This window comes from Oncorhynchus keta, chromosome 34 (genome assembly GCF_023373465.1).
Source record: "Oncorhynchus keta strain PuntledgeMale-10-30-2019 chromosome 34, Oket_V2, whole genome shotgun sequence".
Lineage (NCBI taxonomy): Eukaryota > Metazoa > Chordata > Actinopteri > Salmoniformes > Salmonidae > Oncorhynchus > Oncorhynchus keta.
This window is the reverse complement of record NC_068454.1, coordinates 63,674,545-63,695,773: the sequence shown is the minus strand read 5'-3', so window position 1 is coordinate 63,695,773 and position 21,229 is coordinate 63,674,545. Positions and strand designations below refer to the sequence as shown.

The 21,229-nt window shown below is 46.4% G+C and overlaps 1 protein-coding gene across 1 annotated transcript in view; it reads right to left on the bottom strand.

The window, feature by feature from the left end:
- The window catches only part of LOC118367607 (protein PTHB1-like), a 211,946-nt gene that overhangs the window by 190,077 nt on the left and 640 nt on the right, over positions 1-21,229 (bottom strand). The window contains exons 2-5 of the mRNA XM_052494402.1: positions 20,292-20,407; positions 19,080-19,230; positions 13,783-13,847; positions 8,059-8,172 (exon numbers count right to left, since the gene is read on the bottom strand). Of these exons, the coding sequence (XP_052350362.1) occupies positions 8,059-8,172; positions 13,783-13,847; positions 19,080-19,230; positions 20,292-20,403 (442 nt within the window). The 5' untranslated portion in view covers positions 20,404-20,407. The remainder of the gene's footprint in view (positions 1-8,058; positions 8,173-13,782; positions 13,848-19,079; positions 19,231-20,291; positions 20,408-21,229) is intronic.

The following is a 21,229-nucleotide window of genomic DNA, read 5'->3' as shown; positions in this document are numbered from 1 at the left end:
CTCTGCCATGTTGTGTTGTGGTGTGGTGGTGGGTTAGCTGCTCTGCCATGTTGTGTTGTGGTGGTGGGTTAGCTGCTCTGCTATGCTGTGTTGTGGTGGTGGGTTAGCTGCTCTGCTATGCTGTGTTGTGGTGGTGGGTTAGCTGCTCTGCTATGTTGTGTTGTGGTGGTGGTGGGTTAGCTGCTCTGCTATGCTGTGTTGTGGTGGTGGGTTAGCTGCTCTGCCATGTTGTGTTGTGGTGTGGTGGTGGGTTAGCTGCTCTGCCATGTTGTGTTGTGGTGGTGGGTTAGCTGCTCTGCCATGTTGTGTTGTGGTGGTGGGTTAGCTGCTCTGCTATGTTGTGTTGTGGTGGTGGGTTAGCTGCTCTGCCATGTTGTGTTGTGGTGGTGGTGGGTTAGCTGCTCTGCCATGTTGTGTTGTGGTGGTGGGTTAGCTGCTCTGCTATGTTGTGTTGTGGTGGTGGGTTAGCTGCTCTGCCATGTTGTGTTGTGGTGGTGGGTTAGCTGCTCTGCTATGCTGTGTTGTGGTGGTGGTGGGTTAGCTGCTCTGCTATGCTGTGTTGTGGTGGTGGTGGGTTAGCTGCTCTGCTATGTGTGTTGTGGTGGTGGGTTAGCTGCTCTGCTATGTTGTGTTGTGGTGGTGGGTTAGCTGCTCTGCTATGTTGTGTTGTGGTGGTGGGTTAGCTGCTCTGCTATGTTGTGTTGTGGTGGTGGGTTAGCTGCTCTGCTATGTTGTGGTGGTGGGTTAGCTGCTCTGCCATGTTGTGTTGTGGTGGTGGTGGGTTAGCTGCTCTGCCATGTTGTGTTGTGGTGGTGGGTTAGCTGCTCTGCTATGTTGTGGTGGTGGGTTAGCTGCTCTGCTATGTTGTGTTGTGGTGGTGGGTTAGCTGCTCTGCTATGTTGTGGTGGTGGGTTAGCTGCTCTGTGTTGTGGTGGTGGGTTAGCTGCTCTGCTATGTTGTGGTGGTGGGTTAGCTGCTCTGCTTTGTTGTGGTGGTGGGCTAGCTGCTCTGCTATGTTGTGGTGGTGGGCTAGCTGCTCTGCTATGTTGTGGTGGTGGGTTAGCTGCTCTGCTTTGTTGTGGTGGTGGGCTAGCTGCTCTGCTATGTTGCGGTGGTGGGTTAGCTGCTCTGCTATGTTGTGTTGCTCTGCTATGTTGTGGTGGTGGGTTAGCTGCTCTGCTTTGTTGTGGTGGTGGGCATGCTCTGCTATGTTGTGTTGTGGTGGTGGGTTAGCTGCTCTGCTATGCTGTGTTGTGGTGGTGGGTTAGCTGCTCTGCCATGCTGTGTTGTGGTGGTGGGTTAGCTGCTCTGCTATGTTGTGTTGTGGTGGTGGGGGTTAGCTGCTCTGCTATGTTGTGTTGGTGGGTTAGCTGCTCTGCTATGTTGTGTTGTGGTGGTGGGTTAGCTGCTCTGCTATGTTGTGTTGTGGTGGTGGGTTAGCTGCTCTGCTATGTTGTGTTGTGGTGGTGGGTTAGCTGCTCTGCTATGTTGTGTTGTGGTGGTGGGTTAGCTGCTCTGCTATGTTGTGTTGTGGTGGTGGGTTAGCTGCTCTGCTATGTGTGTTGTGGTGGTGGGTTAGCTGCTCTGCTATGTTGTGTTGTGGTGGTGGGTTAGCTGCTCTGCTATGTTGTGGTGGTGGGTTAGCTGCTCTGCTATGTTGTGGTGGTGGGTTAGCTGCTCTGCTATGTTGTGGTGGTGGGTTAGCTGCTCTGCTTTGTTGTGGTGGTGGGTTAGCTGCTCTGCTATGTTGTGGTGGTGGGTTAGCTGCTCTGCTATGTGGTGGTGGGCTAGCTGCTCTGCTATGTTGTGGTGGTGGGTTAGCTGCTCTGCTTTGTTGTGGTGGTGGGCTAGCTGCTCTGCTTTGTTGTGGTGGTGGGTTAGCTGCTCTGCTATGTTGCGGTGGTGGGTTAGCTGCTCTGCTTTGTTGTGGTGGTGGGTTAGCTGCTCTGCTTTGTTGTGGTGGTGGGCTAGCTGCTCTGCTATGTTGTGGTGGTGGGCTAGCTGCTCTGCTATGTTGTGGTGGTGGGCTAGCTGCTCTGCTATGTTGTGGTGGTGGGCTTTAGCTGCTCTGCTATGTTGTGGTGGTGGGTTAGCTGCTCTGCTTTGCTGTGGTGGTGGGTTAGCTGCTCTGCTTTGCTGTGGTGGTGGGTTAGCTGCTCTGCTATGTTGTGGTGGTGGGTTAGCTGCTCTGCTATGTTGTGGTGGGTTAGCTGCTCTGCTATGTTGTGGTGGGTTAGCTGCTCTGCTCATTTGTCTCCTGCTGAATCTGATATGTCCATTAACACCTCTCGGACTGAGCAGGCTTGTTCACAGCAGCCTTACACAGCTTATGGTCTACGTTCTCCGAGTGCGTGTGTGGAGTGCTTGGAATGGTCCACTGAGTTTTATGGCAGAGAAAATCTGAGATGGCTGAGTATACACACACACACACACACACACACACACACACACACACACACACACACACACACACACAATAACACAGAACGGCTGTGGGAGCAGAGAACTATAATTAGGCCTCTACGCGCTATTAATTTTTTTAAATTATTTTTTTTAATCACACTCGCATCAACGAGGGGTCAGGGAGTACCACCTACAGAGCAGATCCACACGTGTTTATTATTGTGTGTGTGTGCTTCACCAGCTATTCTGGTCATCCCCTTTGGTGAACTGGGCTCAGGGTGGGAGGTCAGTAAAACACTGAAGAACAAGGCCACTCACGCAATTACACCGCCCTGTGTGTGTGTGTGTGTCAGTGTAGGCACACGTTCAGGTATGGTGTGTGTGCATGTATGTGTGTCTTCTCACGCTGTGTGTGGGTCTACGCCCATACTAAAGATATCAAAAACTGCTCTTCTAGAGCTATAAAATATTAGTCCAGTACTTCTAACCTTAGCAGAAACATACAGAGGAAACCAGCCCTACTAATAGCATTAATAGAACATGCATGTTACACAGGTTGAGCCCAAGGACAAAGCACAGTGACTGGCAGGACAGAGCAGAACAGTGCAGTGTCTTTGGGCCTGGGTTCTGGGTGGAGTTGGGCTGGAGTGTGGGCCAGGTGCTGCTTAGAATGGCCTACGCTGTTTGTGTGTGTGAGTGTGTGGTCCGATTCTGACCCAAACCCAGCCCAGCCATTAGGGCTGTATTAGTACAACACTGCTTTTACAGCACCTACAGTCATGGTCAGGAACTATTGGGTGCTCACATTTAGAGCAAGCTCCTATACACACATTTCATATGAATATACTCAGAAGACAAGTGTGTATGGTGGTGTGTAGGAGCTGATTCCACAGGCTGTGCTGCTCCCTGGTGGTGGTGTGTGGTAGTGTAACCCTGGAGCAGGATCCTCTTGTCCTCTTATTTATAGGAACATCATTGTAATCCACTCTCTCTCTTCACTGACAGGAGAGGGACACGACTATTCTAAGAGTGTGAGTGAGAAAGAGAGAGAGAGTGGGAGAGAGAGAGACATCAGAACTGGGATTACACACCTCAAATTGGACAAAGAGTTAATCTTCAATGATTAGGAAGTGAGGGAAATACTACGGACAGCAGACCAGGCCCAGATCCCTGTGATTCGCTGGAAAGGGGAACGTAGGTTTCGTGGAAAGAGATCAGGATGCCTTATGAGGATCAGGCGAAGAGTGGCTAATCTGCCCATGCCTTCCGTTCTGCTACCTAACGTTAGCTTCTATCACTGGAAAATAAATGGGACGAACTGAAAGCACGTATATCCTACCAACGAGACATGAAAAACTGTAATATCTTATGTTTCAGAGTTGTGGCTGAAAGACGACATTAAAAACATACAGATGGCGGGTTATACACTATCGGCAAGACAGAACAACAGCCTCTAGTAAGACACGGGAAGGGGGCAACTGCATATATGTAAACAACAGCTGGTGCACGACACCTAAGGAAGTCTCAGGGTTTTGCTCGCCTGAGGTAGAGTATCTCATGATAAGCTGTAGACCAGACTATCTGTATTTTTTGTAGTGGTCTGCATACCACCACAGACTGAGGCTGGCACTAAAACCGCACTCACTGAGCTGTATTCCGCCATAAGCAAACAGGAAAATGCTCATCCAGAGGCGGCGCTCTTAGTGGATGGAGACTTCAATGCAGGGAAACCTAAAATCAGTTTTACCTCATTTCTATCAGCATGTTAAACGTGCAACCAGAGGGGAAAGAAAATCTAGACAACCTTTACACCACACACGGAGATGCATACAAAGCTCTCCCTCGCCCTCCATTTGGCAAATCTGACCATAATTCTATCCTCCTGAATCCTGCTTACAAGCAAAAACGAAAGCAGGAAGCACCAGTGACTTGGTCTATAAAAAAAGTGGTCAGATGAAGTAGATGCTAAATTACAGGACTGTTTTGCTAGCAGACTGGAATATATTCTGTGATTCTTCCGATGGCATTGAGAAGTACACCACATCAGTCACCGGCTTAATCAATAAGTGCATTGAAGACGTGCATACGGTCACTGTGGGGACGACATACCCCAACCAGAAGCCATGGATTACAGGCAACATTCACACTGAGCTAAAGGGTAGAGCTGCCGCTTTCAAGGAGCACAACTCTTACCCGGATGCTTATAAGAAATCCCTCTATGCCCTCCGACGAACCATCAAACAGGCAAAGCATCAATACAGGACTAAGATCGCTCATCAGATGTGGCAGGGCTTGCAAACTATTACAGACTACAAAGGGTAAGCACAGCTGAGAGCTGCCCAGTGACACTAGCCTACCAAATGAGCTAAATAACTTCTATGCTCGTGTCGAGGCAAGTAACACTGAAGCATGCATGAGAGCATCAGCTGTTCCGGACGACTGTGTGATCACGCTCTCCGCAGCAGATGTGAATGAGACCTTTAAACATGTCAACATTCACAAGGCCGCTGGGCCAGACAGATTACCAGGACGGGGTACTCCGAGCATGCACTGACCAACTGGCAAGTGTCTTCACTGACATTTTCAACCACTCCCTGTCTAAGTCTGTAATACCGTCATGTTTTAAGCAGACCACCATAGTCCCTGTACCCAAGAACACTAAGGTAACCTGCCTAAATGACTACTGACCCGTAGCACTCATGTCAGTAGCCATGAAATGCTTTGAAAGGATTGTCATGGCTCACATCAACACTATTATCCCAGAAACCCTAGACCCTCTCCAATTTGCATATCGCACCAACAGATCCACAGATGATGCAATCTCTACCGCACTCCAAACTGTCCTTTCCTACCTGGACAAAAGGAACACCTACAGTTGAAGTCAGAAGTTTACATACACCTTAGCCAAATATATTCAAACTCAGTTTTTCACAATTCCTTACATTTAATCCTAGTAAAAAGTCCCTGTCTTAGGTCAGTTAGGATCACCACTTTATTTTAAGAATGAAAAATGTCAGAATAATAGTAGAGAGAATTATTTATTTCAGATTTTATTCCAGATCACATTCCCAGTGGGTCAGAAGTTCACATATACTCAATTAGTATTTGGTAGCATTGCCTTTAAATTGTTTAACTTGGGTCAAATGTTTCAGGTAGCCTTCCACAAGCTTCCCACAATAAGTTGGGTGAATTCTGGCACATTCCTACTGACAGAGCTGGTGTAACCGAGTCAGTTTTGTGGGCCTCCTTGCTCGAACATGCTTTTGAGTTCTGCCCACAGATTTTCTATGGGATTGAGGTCAGGGCTTTGTGATGGCCACTCCAATACCTTGACTTTGTTGTCCTTAAGCCATATCTTTGGAAGTATGCTTGGTGTCATTGTTCATTTGGAAGACCCATTTGGAACCAAGCTTTAACTTCTTGACTGATGTCTTGAGATGTTGCTTTAATATATCCACATAATTGTCCTCCCTCATGATGCCATCTATATTGTGAAGTACACCAGCCCCTCCTGCAGCAAAGCACCCCCACAACATGATGCTGCCACCCCCGTGCTTCACGGTTGGGATGGTGTTCTTCGGCTTGCAAGCCTCCCCCTTTTTCCTCCAAACATAATTATGGCCATGATGGTCAAACAGTTCTATTTTTGTTTCATCAGACCAGAGGACATTTCTCCAAAAAGTATTCTTTGTCCCCATGTGCAGTTGCACACCGTAGTCTGGCTTTTTTTATGGCGGTTTTGAAGCAGTGGCTTCTTCTTTGCTGAGCGGCCTTTCAGGTTGTGTCGATATAGGACTTGTTTTACTGTAGATATAGATACTTTTGTACCCGTTTCCTCCAGCATCTTCACAAGGTCCTTTGCTGTTTTTCTGAGATTGATTTGCACTTTTCACACCAAAGTACGTTCATCTCTAGGAGACAGAACGCATCTCCTTCCTGAGCGGTATGACGGCTGTGTGGTCTCATGGTGTTTACACTTGCGTACTGTTTGTACAGATGAATGTGGTACCTTCAGGCGTTTGGAAATTGCTCCCAAGAATGAACCAGACTTGCGGAGGTCTACAATTTATTTTCTGAAGTCTTGGCTGATTACTTTGATTTTCCCATGATGTCAAGCAAAGAGGCACTGAGTTTGAAGGTAGGCCTTGAAATACATCCACCTCCAATTGACTCAAATTATGTCAATTAGCCTATCAGAATCTTCTAAAGCCATGACATAATTTTCTGGAATTTTCCATGCTGTTTGAAGGCACAATCAACTTAGTGTATGTAAACTTCTGACCCACTAGAATTGTGATACAGTGAATTATAAGTGAAATTATCTGTCTGTAAACGATTGTTGGAAAAATTAATTGTGTCATGCACAAAGTAGATGTCCTAACAGACTTCCAAAACTATAGTTTGTTAACAAGAAACTTGTGTAGTGGTTTAAAAACTAGTTTTAATGACTCCAACCTAAGTGTATATAACCTTCCGACTTCAACTGTACGTGAGAATGCTATTCATTGACAACAGCTCAGCATTCAAAACTATAGTGCCCTCAAAGCTCATCACTAAGCTAAGGACCTTGGGACTAAACACCCTCTCCAGGATTCAGTTGCACTTCCTGACGGGCTGCCCACAGGTGGTAAGTGTAGGTAACAACACATCCGCCACGCCCCTCAGGGGTGCGTGCTCAGTCCCCTCCTGTACTCCCTGTTCACTCATGACTGTGCAGCCAAGCACGACCTCAACACCATCATAAAGTTTGCTGATGACAACAGTGGAAGGCCTGATCGCCGACAACGACAAGACAGCCTCTTGGGAGGAGGTCAGAAACCTGGCTGTGTGGTGCCAGGACAACAACCTCTCTATCAACGTGATCAAGACAAAGGAGATGATTGTGGACTACAGGAAAAAGAGGACCGAGCACGCCTCCATTCTCATCGACAGGGCTATAGTGGAGCAGGTTGAGAGTTTCAAGTTCCTAGGTGTCCACCTCACCAATAAACTAACATGGTCCAAGCATACCAAGACAGTCGGGAAGAGGGCACGACAAAACCTATTCCCCCTCAGGAGACCAAAAAGATTTGGCATGGGTCCTCAGATTCTCAAAAGGTTTTACAGCTGCACCATCGAGAGCATCCTGACTGTTTGCATCACTGCCTGGTATGGCAACTGCATTGATTTGATCTAATAGAGAAAGGATGTGAGAGAGAGAGCGCGAGCACGTGTTTGAATAAGTGTGCTCTCCCATTAATGAATTGCCTGTTGTCTCGTCTGGAGCTTGGTCCAGATTTCAACAGTGTGTTCATGGCAGGCTAAAAGAGAGCTTCTGTGGTTCACCTGACACAACCATTAAGAAAAAGAACACACACACAACTTAACTTACTGCACATACAAATACACCCACACGTGTGCGTGCACATGCATGCACACACCCATGCACACACTGATCCAGTCACTACCATCCAAATAAAGCTGCACCAGAACGCCAAGGGTTCCCCTCCACACAGAATGAATAATAGTCTACACTCATAGCTCTGTGGTCATTAGAAATGGACAGTGAATTAACTCCCCAAAAAATGGAAAACGTGTGCGTGTGGTTAGTGACTCGACTCAATCTGTTACATGTGAAGTGTTTGAGCTGCTCATGGGGGTGCTGTGATGTGTTACCTGTGACCCCTCCGAAGGTTCCATAGGTCATGTTGCAGGCGGTCCTCTGGAGGTTGTGCTCATAGACCCGCTTGAGCTGGTACTGAACCCCATGCTCCACATTACCAGCAGTACCTACAGTAGAGACAGAGAGACAGATAGTAGAGGGAGAGAGACAGACAGTAGAGGGAGAGAGACAGATAGTAGAGGGAGAGAGACAGACAGTAGAGGGAGAGAGACAGACCCTCCATATTAATATTTATTGTCACATATCATTACTATGTCCTATGGTTAAATCTGCAGAGAGAGAAATAGAAGAACGGGAGCAAACTGACATAGGATCAAAATCCAATCAAATCTCATTTGTCACACGCTTCATAAACAACAGGTGTAGACTAACATTGAAATGTTACTCATGGGCCCTTCCCAACAAAGCAGAGGAAAATATAGAAAAAAAACCCCACAATGAGTAAAGATAATTTGGCTATATACAGTAGACAGAATACCAGTACCGAGACGATGTGCAGAGGTACGAGTTATTTGAGGTAGATATGTACATATAGGTCAGGGCAGGCAACACAATAAATAATAAACAGTAGCAGCAGCATATGTGATGAGTCAAAATAGTTAGGTCAAAGAGGGTCATGCAGATCGTCCGTGTAGCTATTTGTTTAACTATTTAGTAGTGTTATGGCTTGGGGGGTTAGAAGCTGTTCAGGGTCCTGTTGGTTCCAGACTTGCATCGATACCGTTTACAGTGCGGTAGGTAGCAGAGAAAACAAAAAGTCTGACTTCGGTGGCTTGAGGTCTTGGATGTCAAGGAGCTTGGCCCCAGTGATGTACGGTGCCGTACACACCAACTACCCTTACGGTCGGCTGCCAAGCAGTTGCCATACCAAGCGGTGATGCAGCCGGTCAAGATGCTCTCACTGGTGTAGCTATAGAACTTTTTGAGGATGATTTTTCATCACATTCCCAGTTGGTCAGAAGTTTACATACACTCAATTAGTATTTGGTATCGCTGCCTTTAAAATTGTTTAAGTTGGGTCAAACGTGTCGGGTAGCCTAGAACTTAAGAGGATCTGAGGGCCCGTGCAAAATCTTTTCAGCCTCCTGATGGGAAGAGGCGTTGTCATGCCTTCTTCACGACTATGTTGGTGTGTCTGGACCATGTTAATTCCCGTGGACACCGAGGAAATGAATGCTCTCGACACGCTCCACTACAGTCCCATCAATGTGGAAACGGGCGTGCTCAGCCTTCTGTGTCCGGTAGTCCATGATTAGCTCCTTTGTCTTGCTGACGTTGAGGGAGAGGTTGTTGTCCTGGCAGGTCACTGACCTCTCTATAGGTGGTCTCATCTCCATCGGTGATCAGGCCTACCACCATCGTGTCGGTGGGGTTGGAGTTGTGTGTGGCCATGCAGTTGTGGGTGAATGGAAGTACAGGAGGGGACTAAGCACGCACCCGTGAAGGGCCCTATGTTAAGGGTAAGCGTGGCAGATGTGTTGTTGCCTACCCTCACCACCTCGGGGGGGCAAATCAGGAAGTCCAGGATCCAGTTGCAGAGGGAGGTGTTCAGTCCCAGGGTCCTGAGCTTAGTGATGAGCTTGGGGGGAACTATGGTGTTAAACACTGAGCTGTAGTCAATGAACAGAATTCTCACATTGGTGTTCCTGTTGTCCAGGTGGGAGAGGGCAGTGTGGAGTGCAGTAGAGATTGCGTCATCTGTTGGGGCAGTATGCGAATTGGAGTGGGTCCACGGTGTCTGGGAGGATGGTGTTAACGTGAGCCATGACCTTTCCAAGCGTATCATGGTTACAGTTGTGATTGCTACAGGGTCATAGTCATTTAGACAGAATACCTTGGCATTCTTGGGCACAGGGACTATGGTGGTCTGCTTGAAACATAGGTATTACACACTGGGTCGGGGAAAGGTTGAAAATGACAGTGAAAGACACCTGCCATGTTCTGAGTAAGCGTCCTGGTAATCCGTCTGATCCCGCAGCCTTATTTGTATTTTTTTATACTTTGTTTATTGAATTTTCAATACCAGCATTTAGAAAATAATTGCACTTGTAAGTTATTTGGTAGTAGTATAAAACAACACATCAAAGACAACAATACAGCAAAACAGAGAGATATACATAAAATATACAACAAAAACATAAGGAAACATGTATTTTTTTTTGATACAGTTGTTATGGGTCAACTAGTACAGATAATACCGTCCTTAACATCCGAGATGTCGTGTATACACATACCTGGCCTCTTACGTCAACAATATATAAATATACATCACTCGAACTGCAGGGAAATGTATTAATAAGAAAAGAAGGGAGCCCACATTGCATAGAATTTGTCTACAGACCCATTGAGTGTGTGTTTAATTTTTTCCAACTTTATGCAATTCAAAACAGATGTTTTGAGAATGGGCTGCAGAGGATTTCCATCGAAGTAAAATTAATTGTCTCGCTAACAAAGTGACAAAGGCAATTACATCCTTATTCATTTTGGTCAATTGTATTGTGGGAATGGAAACCCCAAATAGTGCAATAAAAGGGTCTGGCTCGATCTGTGTGCAGCTTAATTCTGAGAGAGTGTTAAAGATGTCTTTCCAGAAACCAACAAGAGATGTGCAACACCAAAACATGTGTACATGATTAGCAGGAGACCGATTACATCGTACACAATGTTTCACACCCTTGTAAATTTTGGATAATCTTGCTTTGGTCCAGTGGGCCCTATGAATGAGTTTGCATTGAATGAGGCCGTGTCGAGCGGAAATAGAAGAGCTATGTACCCTTTTGAGTGCACCTTCGCATAGTTCATCAGATATTTCCTCACCCAGTTCCTCCTCCCATGAGGATTTAATATTGTTTAATGAGATGACTTGTAGTGAGCAAATTTGACTACAGATTATTGACACGGTGCCTTTTAGAGTAGGAAGTGGGACAAGAAATGTGTCGAACTGGGTTTCACCAGGAAGGGTGGGAAATCCTGGATCTATGCTGCGGCTGTAACTCCTGACTTGTAAGAACCTAAAAAAGGGGGAGACCAAATTTAGCTGATAAATTGTTCAAAGGTACTAAATGTATTGTTAATATACAGAACTTTGAATCTTTTAATACCGAGACTAGACCATGTTGAGAAAGCACCATTTTTTAAAAAGGTTTTACCTTTATTTAACCAGGCAAGTCAGTTAAGAACATATTCTTATTTTCAATGACGGCCAGGGAACAGTGGGTTAACTGCCTGTTCAGGGGCAGAACGACAGATTTGTACCTTGTCAGCTCGGGGGTTTGAACTCGCAACCTTCCGGTTACTAGTCCAACGCTCTAACCACTAGGCTACGCTGCCGCCCCAACACCATCGACACCATCAACCATAGATGGGGGAAAAACTGGGTTTGAGGCTACCAGAGCCAAAGAGAAAGATGGAGAAAGATGATGTGAGCTTTCAATTGATGAAGGTGGTGTAGCACCTTACTACGTTTAACTGGGTTATTGATGCCCCTGCAGTTCCAAGTGAGAAAATTAAAGCCATTCCCTCCAGCAGGATGGGCTGCACTAAGCTGAGTCATGTCGTAAGAGAGAGGACATGTAAAGGACAAGGTACAATGTAAACTGAAGATCTTAGTTGAACCTAAAAGCGCAAATTTAAAAAACAAAGACAAGCGACGAGGCACAAAAGATATAAAAACTATATACAAATAAAGAGGTAAAAATCCCTTCCCTCACACCCTCCCTTGCCGAAGCATCACCCCAACTCAGATGCATGCAAAACCCTAAATACAAAAAGTTTAGAGCAAAGCATGATAACTCTTACTCTGCTACCTGAGATTTGTGACCATTTAACTGGTAAGACAAACATACATAGATTGGTCCCCAACTGAGTATGAGGAAAACTAACCTCGGTTCAGAGAGGTTTAACAGTAAAACAGCCAGATTTTGGCATTAGAGGCAGCAACCTGGGTTGGAAATTTTAAAAAAATGTAAAAAGAGAATGACATTCAAATGTCGATGAACCCAGCAAAATTGGCTTTGCTAGCAAACCATTCGGCCTGCTAACTAGCCTGTTAACCAACCATTTGTTCCACACAATGCGGTACAACAGCCGCTTTCACACTCTTGTTGATGAAATCTGCCGCTAAAGCCGGGTCCTCGAAACTGTGCGTGTCCGGTAAAGTCAGTCTCAGAACCGCAGAGTAGATGAGGCTGAACTTCAGGCCTGGGCAAGTGCGTAGCTGGCGTTTCACAGCTCCAAAGCTAGCCTGCTTCTTAGCCACAGTTGTGGTGTAGTCTGCAAATATCGAGACTCTTTTACCCTTATAGAGGAGAGGGGATGCTTCTCCCGATCTCCTCAGTATGTCATTGCGGACGTGAAAGAAATGCACCTTGATGACAAATGGTCGCGGGGGTTCTCCATCCCGGGGTCGGCTACACAGAGTACAGTGGGCCCGGTCTCGCAGTGGCTTCTCCTCCAGACCGAGCAGCTCCTGAAGCAGTTGGGCCATGAACTCCGTGGATCTTGGGCCAACCACTCCCTCCGGTATTCCCAGTAGACGAATGTTGTTCCTCCACATTCTACTTTCCATATCTTCGCATCTATTGTCAAGGTATGCCTTAGCTATCAATGAGCCAACATTAGCCTCTAGCTCGCTAATGCGAGTGCTGTGGTTTGTAGCACCTCGTTCCAAATCCGATAAGGCCACTCCGTGTGCTTCGAGCTTATTCTGTATACTCTCGATAGATTTTTTTAAGCTTGTCTTTGACCACTGATATCTCTGACCTGAGATTGGTAGAGAGAAAGTCAATTTTGCCAAAAATATCGGTTTTTAGGCTGCCTATCAGGGATTGTAGCATCTCCACAGTCAGTGTTTCTCTGGGGCCGGCATTAGCAGCATCTGGTGGCTGGGGTGAATCAGGAGAGGGCGCGGGCTTGCTGCTGCCTGCTCTTGCAGACTCCATTTTTTGGCCGGGTAGACGACATTACAAACTTACATTTCTCAAACCTGATCTGAATTGTTTATGGGTCTCTTCAGACGCCTGGTCAAACAGAAATATATACAATTTTGCGAGGTTAAATATATACATTTGGTCACTAACTCAGGAGCGATAGGGAAACGCGTTCTACATTCTTGGCTTCCAACAGCGCCCCCATCCCGCGGCCCGATGAATGGTAACATGTTTAACGGTCCTACTCACATCACCTACGGAGTGCCAGATTACACAGATGTCCGGAACTGCTGCTGATCTTATGCATGGTTCAGTGTTGCTTGCCTGGAAGCGAGCATAGAAGGCATTTAGCTTGTCTGGTAGGCTCGTGCCACTGGGCAGTTCGTGGCTGGGTTTCCCTTTGTAATCCGTGATAGTTTGCAAGCCCTGCCACATCCGATGAGTGTCACAGCCGTCATAGTAGGATTCGATCTAAGTCCTGTATTGACGCATTGCTTGTTTGATGGCTCGTCAGAGGTCATAGCGTGATTTTTTGTGTCCGGATTAGTGTCCCGCTCCTTGAAAGCGACAGCCCTGGCCTTTAGCTCAGTGTGGATGTTGCCTGTAATCCATTACTTTTGGTTGGGATATGTACAGTACATAAAGTCACTGTGGGGACAACGTGCTAAATGGGCTAAACTACTTAATGTTATCAGATGAATCACGGGAACATATTCTAGTCTGTAGTAGTCCACTAAATCAATGTGGTGTGGCATGCATATTACAGCCAATGTTGAAGTGTGGTATTACCTGAGATGGAGTACACAGACAGTTTTCTGGGGTGCAGCACAGCCAGATGAAGCAGATCTGAACACCTGCAGAGAACATCAATCAATCACTGCGAAGAACAGACGTCCAAAATTGCCAATGAAAACATAAAGGACAATACTGACATAAGAGTAGATAATATAATAATAATAATAATAATAATAAATGCCATTTAGCAGACGCTTTTATCCAAAGCGACTTACAGTCATGTGTGCATACATTCTACGTATGGGTGGTCCCGGGGATCGAACCCACTACCCTGGCGTTACAAGCGCCATGCTCTACCAACTGAGCTACAGAAGGACTAGATCAGATCAGTATAGATATAATTAAGTACAGTTGAAGTCAGAAGTTTACATACACCTTATCCAAATACATTTAAACTTAGTTTTTCACAATTCCTGACATTTAATCCTAGTTAAAATTCCCCATCTTAAGTCAGTTAGGATCACCACTTTATTTTAATAATGTCTGAGTAATAGTAGAGAGAATGATTTATTTCAGATTTTATTTATTTCATCACATTCCCAGTTGATCAGAAGCTTACTCAATAAGTATTTGGTAGCATTGCCTTTAAAATTGCTTAACTTTGGTCAAACGTTTCAGGTAGCCTTCCACAAGCTTCCCACAATAAGTTGGGGAAATTGGCCCATTCCTCCTGACAGAGCTGGTGTAACTGAGTCAGGTTTTTAGGCCTCCTTGCTCACACACGCTTTTCAGTTCTGCCTACAAGTTTCTATGGGATTGAGGTTAGGGCTTTATGATGGCCACTCCAATACCTTGACTTTGTTGTCCTTAAGCAATTTTGCCACAACTTTGGAAGTATGCTTGTGGTCATTGTCCATTTGGAAGACCCATTTGGAACCAAGCTTTAACTTCTTGACTGATGTCTTGAGATGTTGCTTTAATATATCCACATAATTGTCCTCCCTCATGATGCCATCTATATTGTGAAGTACACCAGCCCCTCCTGCAGTAAAGCCCACCACAACATGATGCTGCCATCCTAGTGCTTCAAGTTTGGGATGGTGTTTTTTGGCTTGCAAGCCTCACCCTTTTTCCTCCAAACATAAACATGGTCATTATGGCCAAACGGTTCTATTTTTGTTTCATCAGACCAGAGGACATTTTACATTTACATTTAAGTCATTTAGCAGACGCTCTTATCCAGAGCGACTTACAAATTGGTGCATACATTTCTCCAAAAAGTACAATCTTTGTCCCCCATGTGCACTTTTCGCACCAAAGTACGTTCATCTCTAGGAGACAGAACACGTCTCTTTCCTGAGCTGCGTACTATTGTTTGTACAGATGAATGTGGTACCTTCAGGCGTTTGGAAATTGCTCCCAAGGGTGATTGGCTGATTACTTTTGATTTTCCCATGATGTCAAGCAAAGAGGCACTGAGTTTGAAGGTAGGCCTTGAAATACATCCACAGGTACACCTCCAATTGACTCAAATGATGTCAATTAGCCTATCAGAAGCTTCTAAAGCCATGACATTATTTTCTGGAATTTTCAAGCTGTTTAAGGGCACAGTCAACTTAGTGTATGTAAACCTCTGACCCACTGGAATTGTGATACCGTGAATTATAAGTGAAATAATCTGTCTGTAAACAATTGTTGGAAAAAAATACTTGTGTCATGCACAAAGTAGATGTCCTAACAGACTTGCCAAAACTATAGTTCGTTAACAAGAAATTTGTGGAGCGTTTGAAAAACGAGTTTCAATGACTCCAACCTAAGTGTCTGTAAACTTCCAACTTCAACTGTATATCCTAATGGAAAAGGTTAGGATTGGGGGTAATCAACTCTGGCCCTAAATGTGTATTCTGGGGGCAACTGCTACTTCAAGCACAAGTTGTGAACAGATAAGTATAATACAATATACATAGGAAAAAGTGACAAATCTGTTTGATGTAAATCTATGGTTTAAACATGTGTTCTACAGCTTTGCGGAGGAACATGTCTGTCGTCAACCCTGCTGTAATGTTTACGGAGGAAAACCAACTAAAAATGAAGCCAGGTGATTTCTTCTTTACTCAAAACCACAGTGCCCACTGTCAATGAGAAAACATTTCACCATCTCCCGCCCCACTGCTCTAGAGACAAAATTTACAATGTGTTTCTCTGTTTGGGGAACACTCGATGGTCATTAAAAATGCTAACCGAAACCAGCTTCCCCAAAACATACACTAACATAAAATGCAAACAAACAGATGAAAGAATCCTTTGACTCATACATCCCTTTTGTGGGAAAACTTTTGGAAAAACGCCTGGCTTTTCCTGGAAGCCTGTCTCTCCAGGAGGTCCCTGTGCACCCAGGAATGGACCACCTTTATGACATATCCCAACATTCCCATCTTCCCTCACCATTCTATTCCTCCTATCCCTCTCTTTCTCCTCTTACTTGAACACTTTTGGCCTTGGGGAGAGCAGAGGGGGCAATGGCGGTTTCAGTCTAGCGGTTGACATTTTTTGTTCAACATATTTGAGCATTTAGTCAACCTGTATTTAGCAATTTAAAGTACTTGAGAACAAATTTCCTTTAACAACATTTTAAATGGGACCCTGGGGTGTCTCCAGCTATGTGCTGGTAACTTGGTGGTTAGCTTAAAGTAGTGGAACCAGCCAAGTTTGAGACTAGGTGGTTGATATGGTATGATAAATCACATGGAGAGAGCCGAACTCATGACATGGTGGTCAGGATTTACTGGAAGTAGGACAAGAACAAATTTAAAGGCAATGCCATAGGTTCATGAACTCCATTGATGTCTACTCAGTGGATAACCAAACGCCCTGACAGCAACTACCTCTTGACTTTGTGGTACAGGGTATTTCACAGCCTGAAAGTATGACTATGGTCAGGAGTTCACGACAGGGTCAGCAAGGTGATGTGATCAGGAAAAACCCTTGGCCCTACTTATGACTGAATTATGTACATGAAGCTAGTGTGTGTTTAGGACTGGGTGGTTAGCGACAGGAAAAGCCATGGTCTCCCAACACGTGACATCATCATTCCTGTGAAACTCTAGTCCTTCGGTGCAGTGATGTAGGACAATGAGGGTAGTCCTTCGGTGCAGTGATGTAGGACAATGAGGGTAGAGAATTCCATTCGTGAGGTGGTACTTTAAGATTGTAAATAGAGCTATGTTGAGTTAATGCCATAATTGCAATTCCAGGCCACACTTTTGAGTGCCAGAATACCAGAGAAGGGGGAGGACAAAATGAATTATTAATACAATGACTGAGTGACCTTTATTTAACTAGGCAAGTCGGTTAAGAACAAATTCTTATTTACAATGACGGCCTAGACCGGCCAAACCCCGGGTGACGTTGGGCCAATTGTGTGCCGTCCTACGGGACTCCCAATCACGGCCAGTTTTGATTCAAACTGGATTGCTTAGAGTCAGTGATAGCATCATATGCATACATTCCAGAGCAGGAGGTGCGTGTCGCATACCACTTGGGCGGGAGGTGCGTGTCGCATACCACTTGGGCGGGAGGTGCGTGTCGCATACCACTTGGGCGGGAGGTGCGTGTCGCATACCACTTGGGCGGGAGGTGCGTGTCGCATACCACTCGGGCGGGAGGTGCGTGTCGCATACCACTCGGGCGGGAGGTGCGTGTCGCATACCACTCGGGCGGGAGGTGCGTGTCGCATACCACTCGGGCGGGAGGTGCGTGTCGCATACCACTCGGGCGGGAGGTGCGTGTCGCATACCACTCGGGCGGGAGGTGCGTGTCGCATACCACTCGGGCGGGAGGTGCGTGTCGCATACCACTCGGGCGGGAGGTGCGTGTCGCATACCACTCGGGCGGGAGGTGCGTGTCGCATACCACTCGGGCGGGAGGTGCGTGTCGCATACCACTCGGGCGGGAGGTGCGTGTCGCATACCACTCGGGCGGGAGGTGCGTGTCGCATACCACTCGGGCGGGAGGTGCGTGTCGCATACCACTCGGGCAGGAGGTGCGTGTCGCATACCACTCGGGCGGGAGGTGCGTGTCGCATACCACTCGGGCGGGAGGTGCGTGTCGCATACCACTCGGGCGGGAGGTGCGTGTCGCATACCACTCGGGCGGGAGGTGCGTGTCGCATACCACTCGGGCAGGAGGTGCGTGTCGCATACCACTCGGGCAGGAGGTGCGTGTCGCATACCACTCGGGCGGGAGGTGCGTGTCGCATACCACTCGGGCAGGAGGTGCGTGTCGCATACCACTCGGGCAGGAGGTGCGTGTCGCATACCACTCGGGCAGGAGGTGCGTGTCGCATACCACTCGGGCAGGAGGTGCGTGTAGCATACTATTTGAGCAGTAGGTGAGTGTAGCATACTATTTGAGCAGTAGGTGCATGTAGCATACTATTTGAGCAGTAGGTGGGTGTAGCATACTTTTTGAGCAGTAGGTGAGTGTAGCATACTATTTGAGCAGTAGGTGGGTGTAGCATACTATTTGAGCAGTAGGTGGGTGTAGCATACTATTTGAGCGTAGCATACTATTTGAGCAGTAGGTGAGTGTAGCATACTATTTGAGCAGTAGGTGAATGTAGCATACTATTTGAGCAGTAGGTGGGTGTAGCATACTATTTGAGTGTAGCATACTATTTGAGCAGTAGGTGAGTGTAGCATACTATTTGAGCAGTAGGTGAATGTAGCATACTATTTGAGCAGTAGGTGATTGTAGCATACTATTTGAGCAGTAGGTGCATGTAGCATACTATTTGAGCAGTAGGTGCTTGTAGCATACTATTTGAGCAGTAGGTGCTTGTAGCATACTATTTGAGCAGTAGGTGGATGTAGCATACCATTTGAGCAGTAGGTGGGTGAAGCATACTATTTGAACAGTAGGTGAGTGTAGCATAATATTTGAAGCAGTAGGTGGGTGTAGCATACTATTTGAACAGTAGGGGAGTGTAGCATACTATTTGAAGCAGTAGGTGCATGTAGCCTACTATTTGTGCAGTAGATGAGTGTAGCATACTATTTGAGCAGTAGGTGAGTGTAGCTTACTATTTGAGCAGTAGGTGCGTGTAGCTTACTATTTCAGCAGTAGGTGCGTGTAGCTTACTATTTGAGCAGTAGGTGCATGTAGCATACTATTTGAGCAGTTGGTGAGTGTAACATACTATTTGAGCAGTAGGTGAGTGTAGCATACTATTTGAGCAGTAGGTGAGTGTAGCATACTATTTGAAGCAGTAGGTGAGTGTAGCATACTATTTGAAGCAGTAGGAGCATGTAGCTTACTATTTGATCCGGAGGTGCGTGTGCCCTGGTACTTACGAGACAAACTTGCCCACTTCAACCTGGATGACGGGGTCTCTGAGCTGCACCTCCAGTAGCTGGCTGTGGGCAGGGCTGGGCTCTCCAGGCTTGGCAGGGTGGGGGGAGAAGACCCGCAGCATGCCCATGTAGCTGCCCACCACGATCTTATCTACAGGAGAGAGGACATACACATTGAATACTTACTCAGCTTAGATGTTGTGGTATGGTCTCATATTCTCTCTTCGTTGTACACACGAGTGTACAAATCATTAAGAACACCTGCTCATCCATGACGGACTGACGAGGTGAATCCAGGTGTGATCCCTTTTTGATGTCACTTGTTAAATCCACTTCAATCAGTGTAGATGAATGGGAAGAGCTAAGCAGGGTTGCTTCTGAAGCTTAGCAGGGTTGGTCCTGGTCAGTCCCTGGATGGGAGACCAGATGCTGCCGGAAGTGGTGTTGGAGGGCCAGTAGGAGGCACTCTTTCCTCTGGTCTAAAAAAAAATATCCCAATGCCCCAGGGCAGTGATTGGGGACATTGCCCTGTGTAGGATGCCGTCTTACGGATGGGACGTTAAACGGGTGTCCTGACTCTGAGGTCATTAAAGATCCCATGACACTTATCGTAAGAGTAGGGGTGTTAACCCTGGTGTCCTGGCTAAATTCCCAATCTGACCCTCAAACCATCACATGAATTGTGTATGTGTAAATGGGCAAGACTAAAGATTTAAGTCCCTTTGAACAGGGTATGGTAGTAGGTGCCAGGCACACCGGCTTGTGTCAAGAACTGCAATACCTCTGGGTTCACACAACAGTTTCCTGTGTGTATCAAGAATGGTCCACCACCCAAAGGAACGCCAGTCAACTTGACACAACTGGGAAGCATTGGAATCAAAATGGGCCAGCGTCCCAGTGGAACGCTTTCGACACCTTGTAGAGTCCATGCCCCGATGAATTGGGGGGTTTGTACACTCAGTGTATGTGCTATGTATTGAGAGGGCAAATGGTATGTTTTAAATATGGAAATAAAGATCCAGGAAAACAAGTCAATCAGCCAGTCAGTCAGTAAGTCAATCAGACAATGAACAAATCAGATTTGTGCATGTAAATAAGACTATGGTACCAGGGGCACTTTCACTCTCATTGTTTGTTTTGTGGTCTATTAGTAAACAGTGTCTTTTGACTGCCCTATGCACTACGACACACCACGACCCCACACCTTCTTACCATGTCCGCTACCGCTGTTGTCCACATCTCCGACACACAGGCATCCCTGGTCAAACTCCTCCCCCTCGCCCAGCACCGCGGCCCACCAATCACGCGCCTTGAACAGAGACATACTACTGCAGAGGAGACACACACACAGAAAGAAAGGACACAGACAGATAGAGGATCATATCGCCGCTCTGCTGGACACCATACACATAACACTGCTTGTCAGTCTTCACACGTGACCAGCAGGCTGACTGACACTCATCAATACATTTCTTCATCTCCTCCATTTCAAAATAATGGACAAGTGAAAGCACCGTGGGTAATACGTGCTGTTTGTCTATCCCTCTTGGAAGCAAATGGAAGGATGAAACTATTGGAAGGGTTGGCGTTCATGTATTCCACCTCGGTTCTTATATGGCATGATCTGTCTAATCCTACTTTAATTCACTCTAAGCCTAATGGGTGCCAGCCTCAGATGTGCAGTGCTTTATCAAACTAGCGTGTGTGTGTGGCGTTTGTGCCTGGTGATTCACTGATCATCTGCTTTTATTGCAGGGTATTAGCGCCTACCTCACAGTTGGCCGATATTGGCTACATGCTGATGTTTCTTTGACTCCAGGACCCAAAGGGAGGTTTGGACAGTGGTCTGTGTGTGACACTAACGGTAAGACTGTTACACTAGCCAATGACAGCTGAGTCACATGACCAGGGATTGTATCAGGGCGTGGGCCAAGCAGCTTTCCTAATTGTCAACTGCTGAGCAGGTGGAATGGACAGCTAATCCATAGTGAATCCCTTCTTCCCCCTCCCTCGACACCAAGACCATATATAACCATTCAAATGATAGCCCTATTATTTCGAGTTTGAAAGATAACACAAGTGGAATATTATATGCCTATAGCTTGTAGCCTTATACCACCTGCCTACTTGACTATCATGGCCAAGACCTT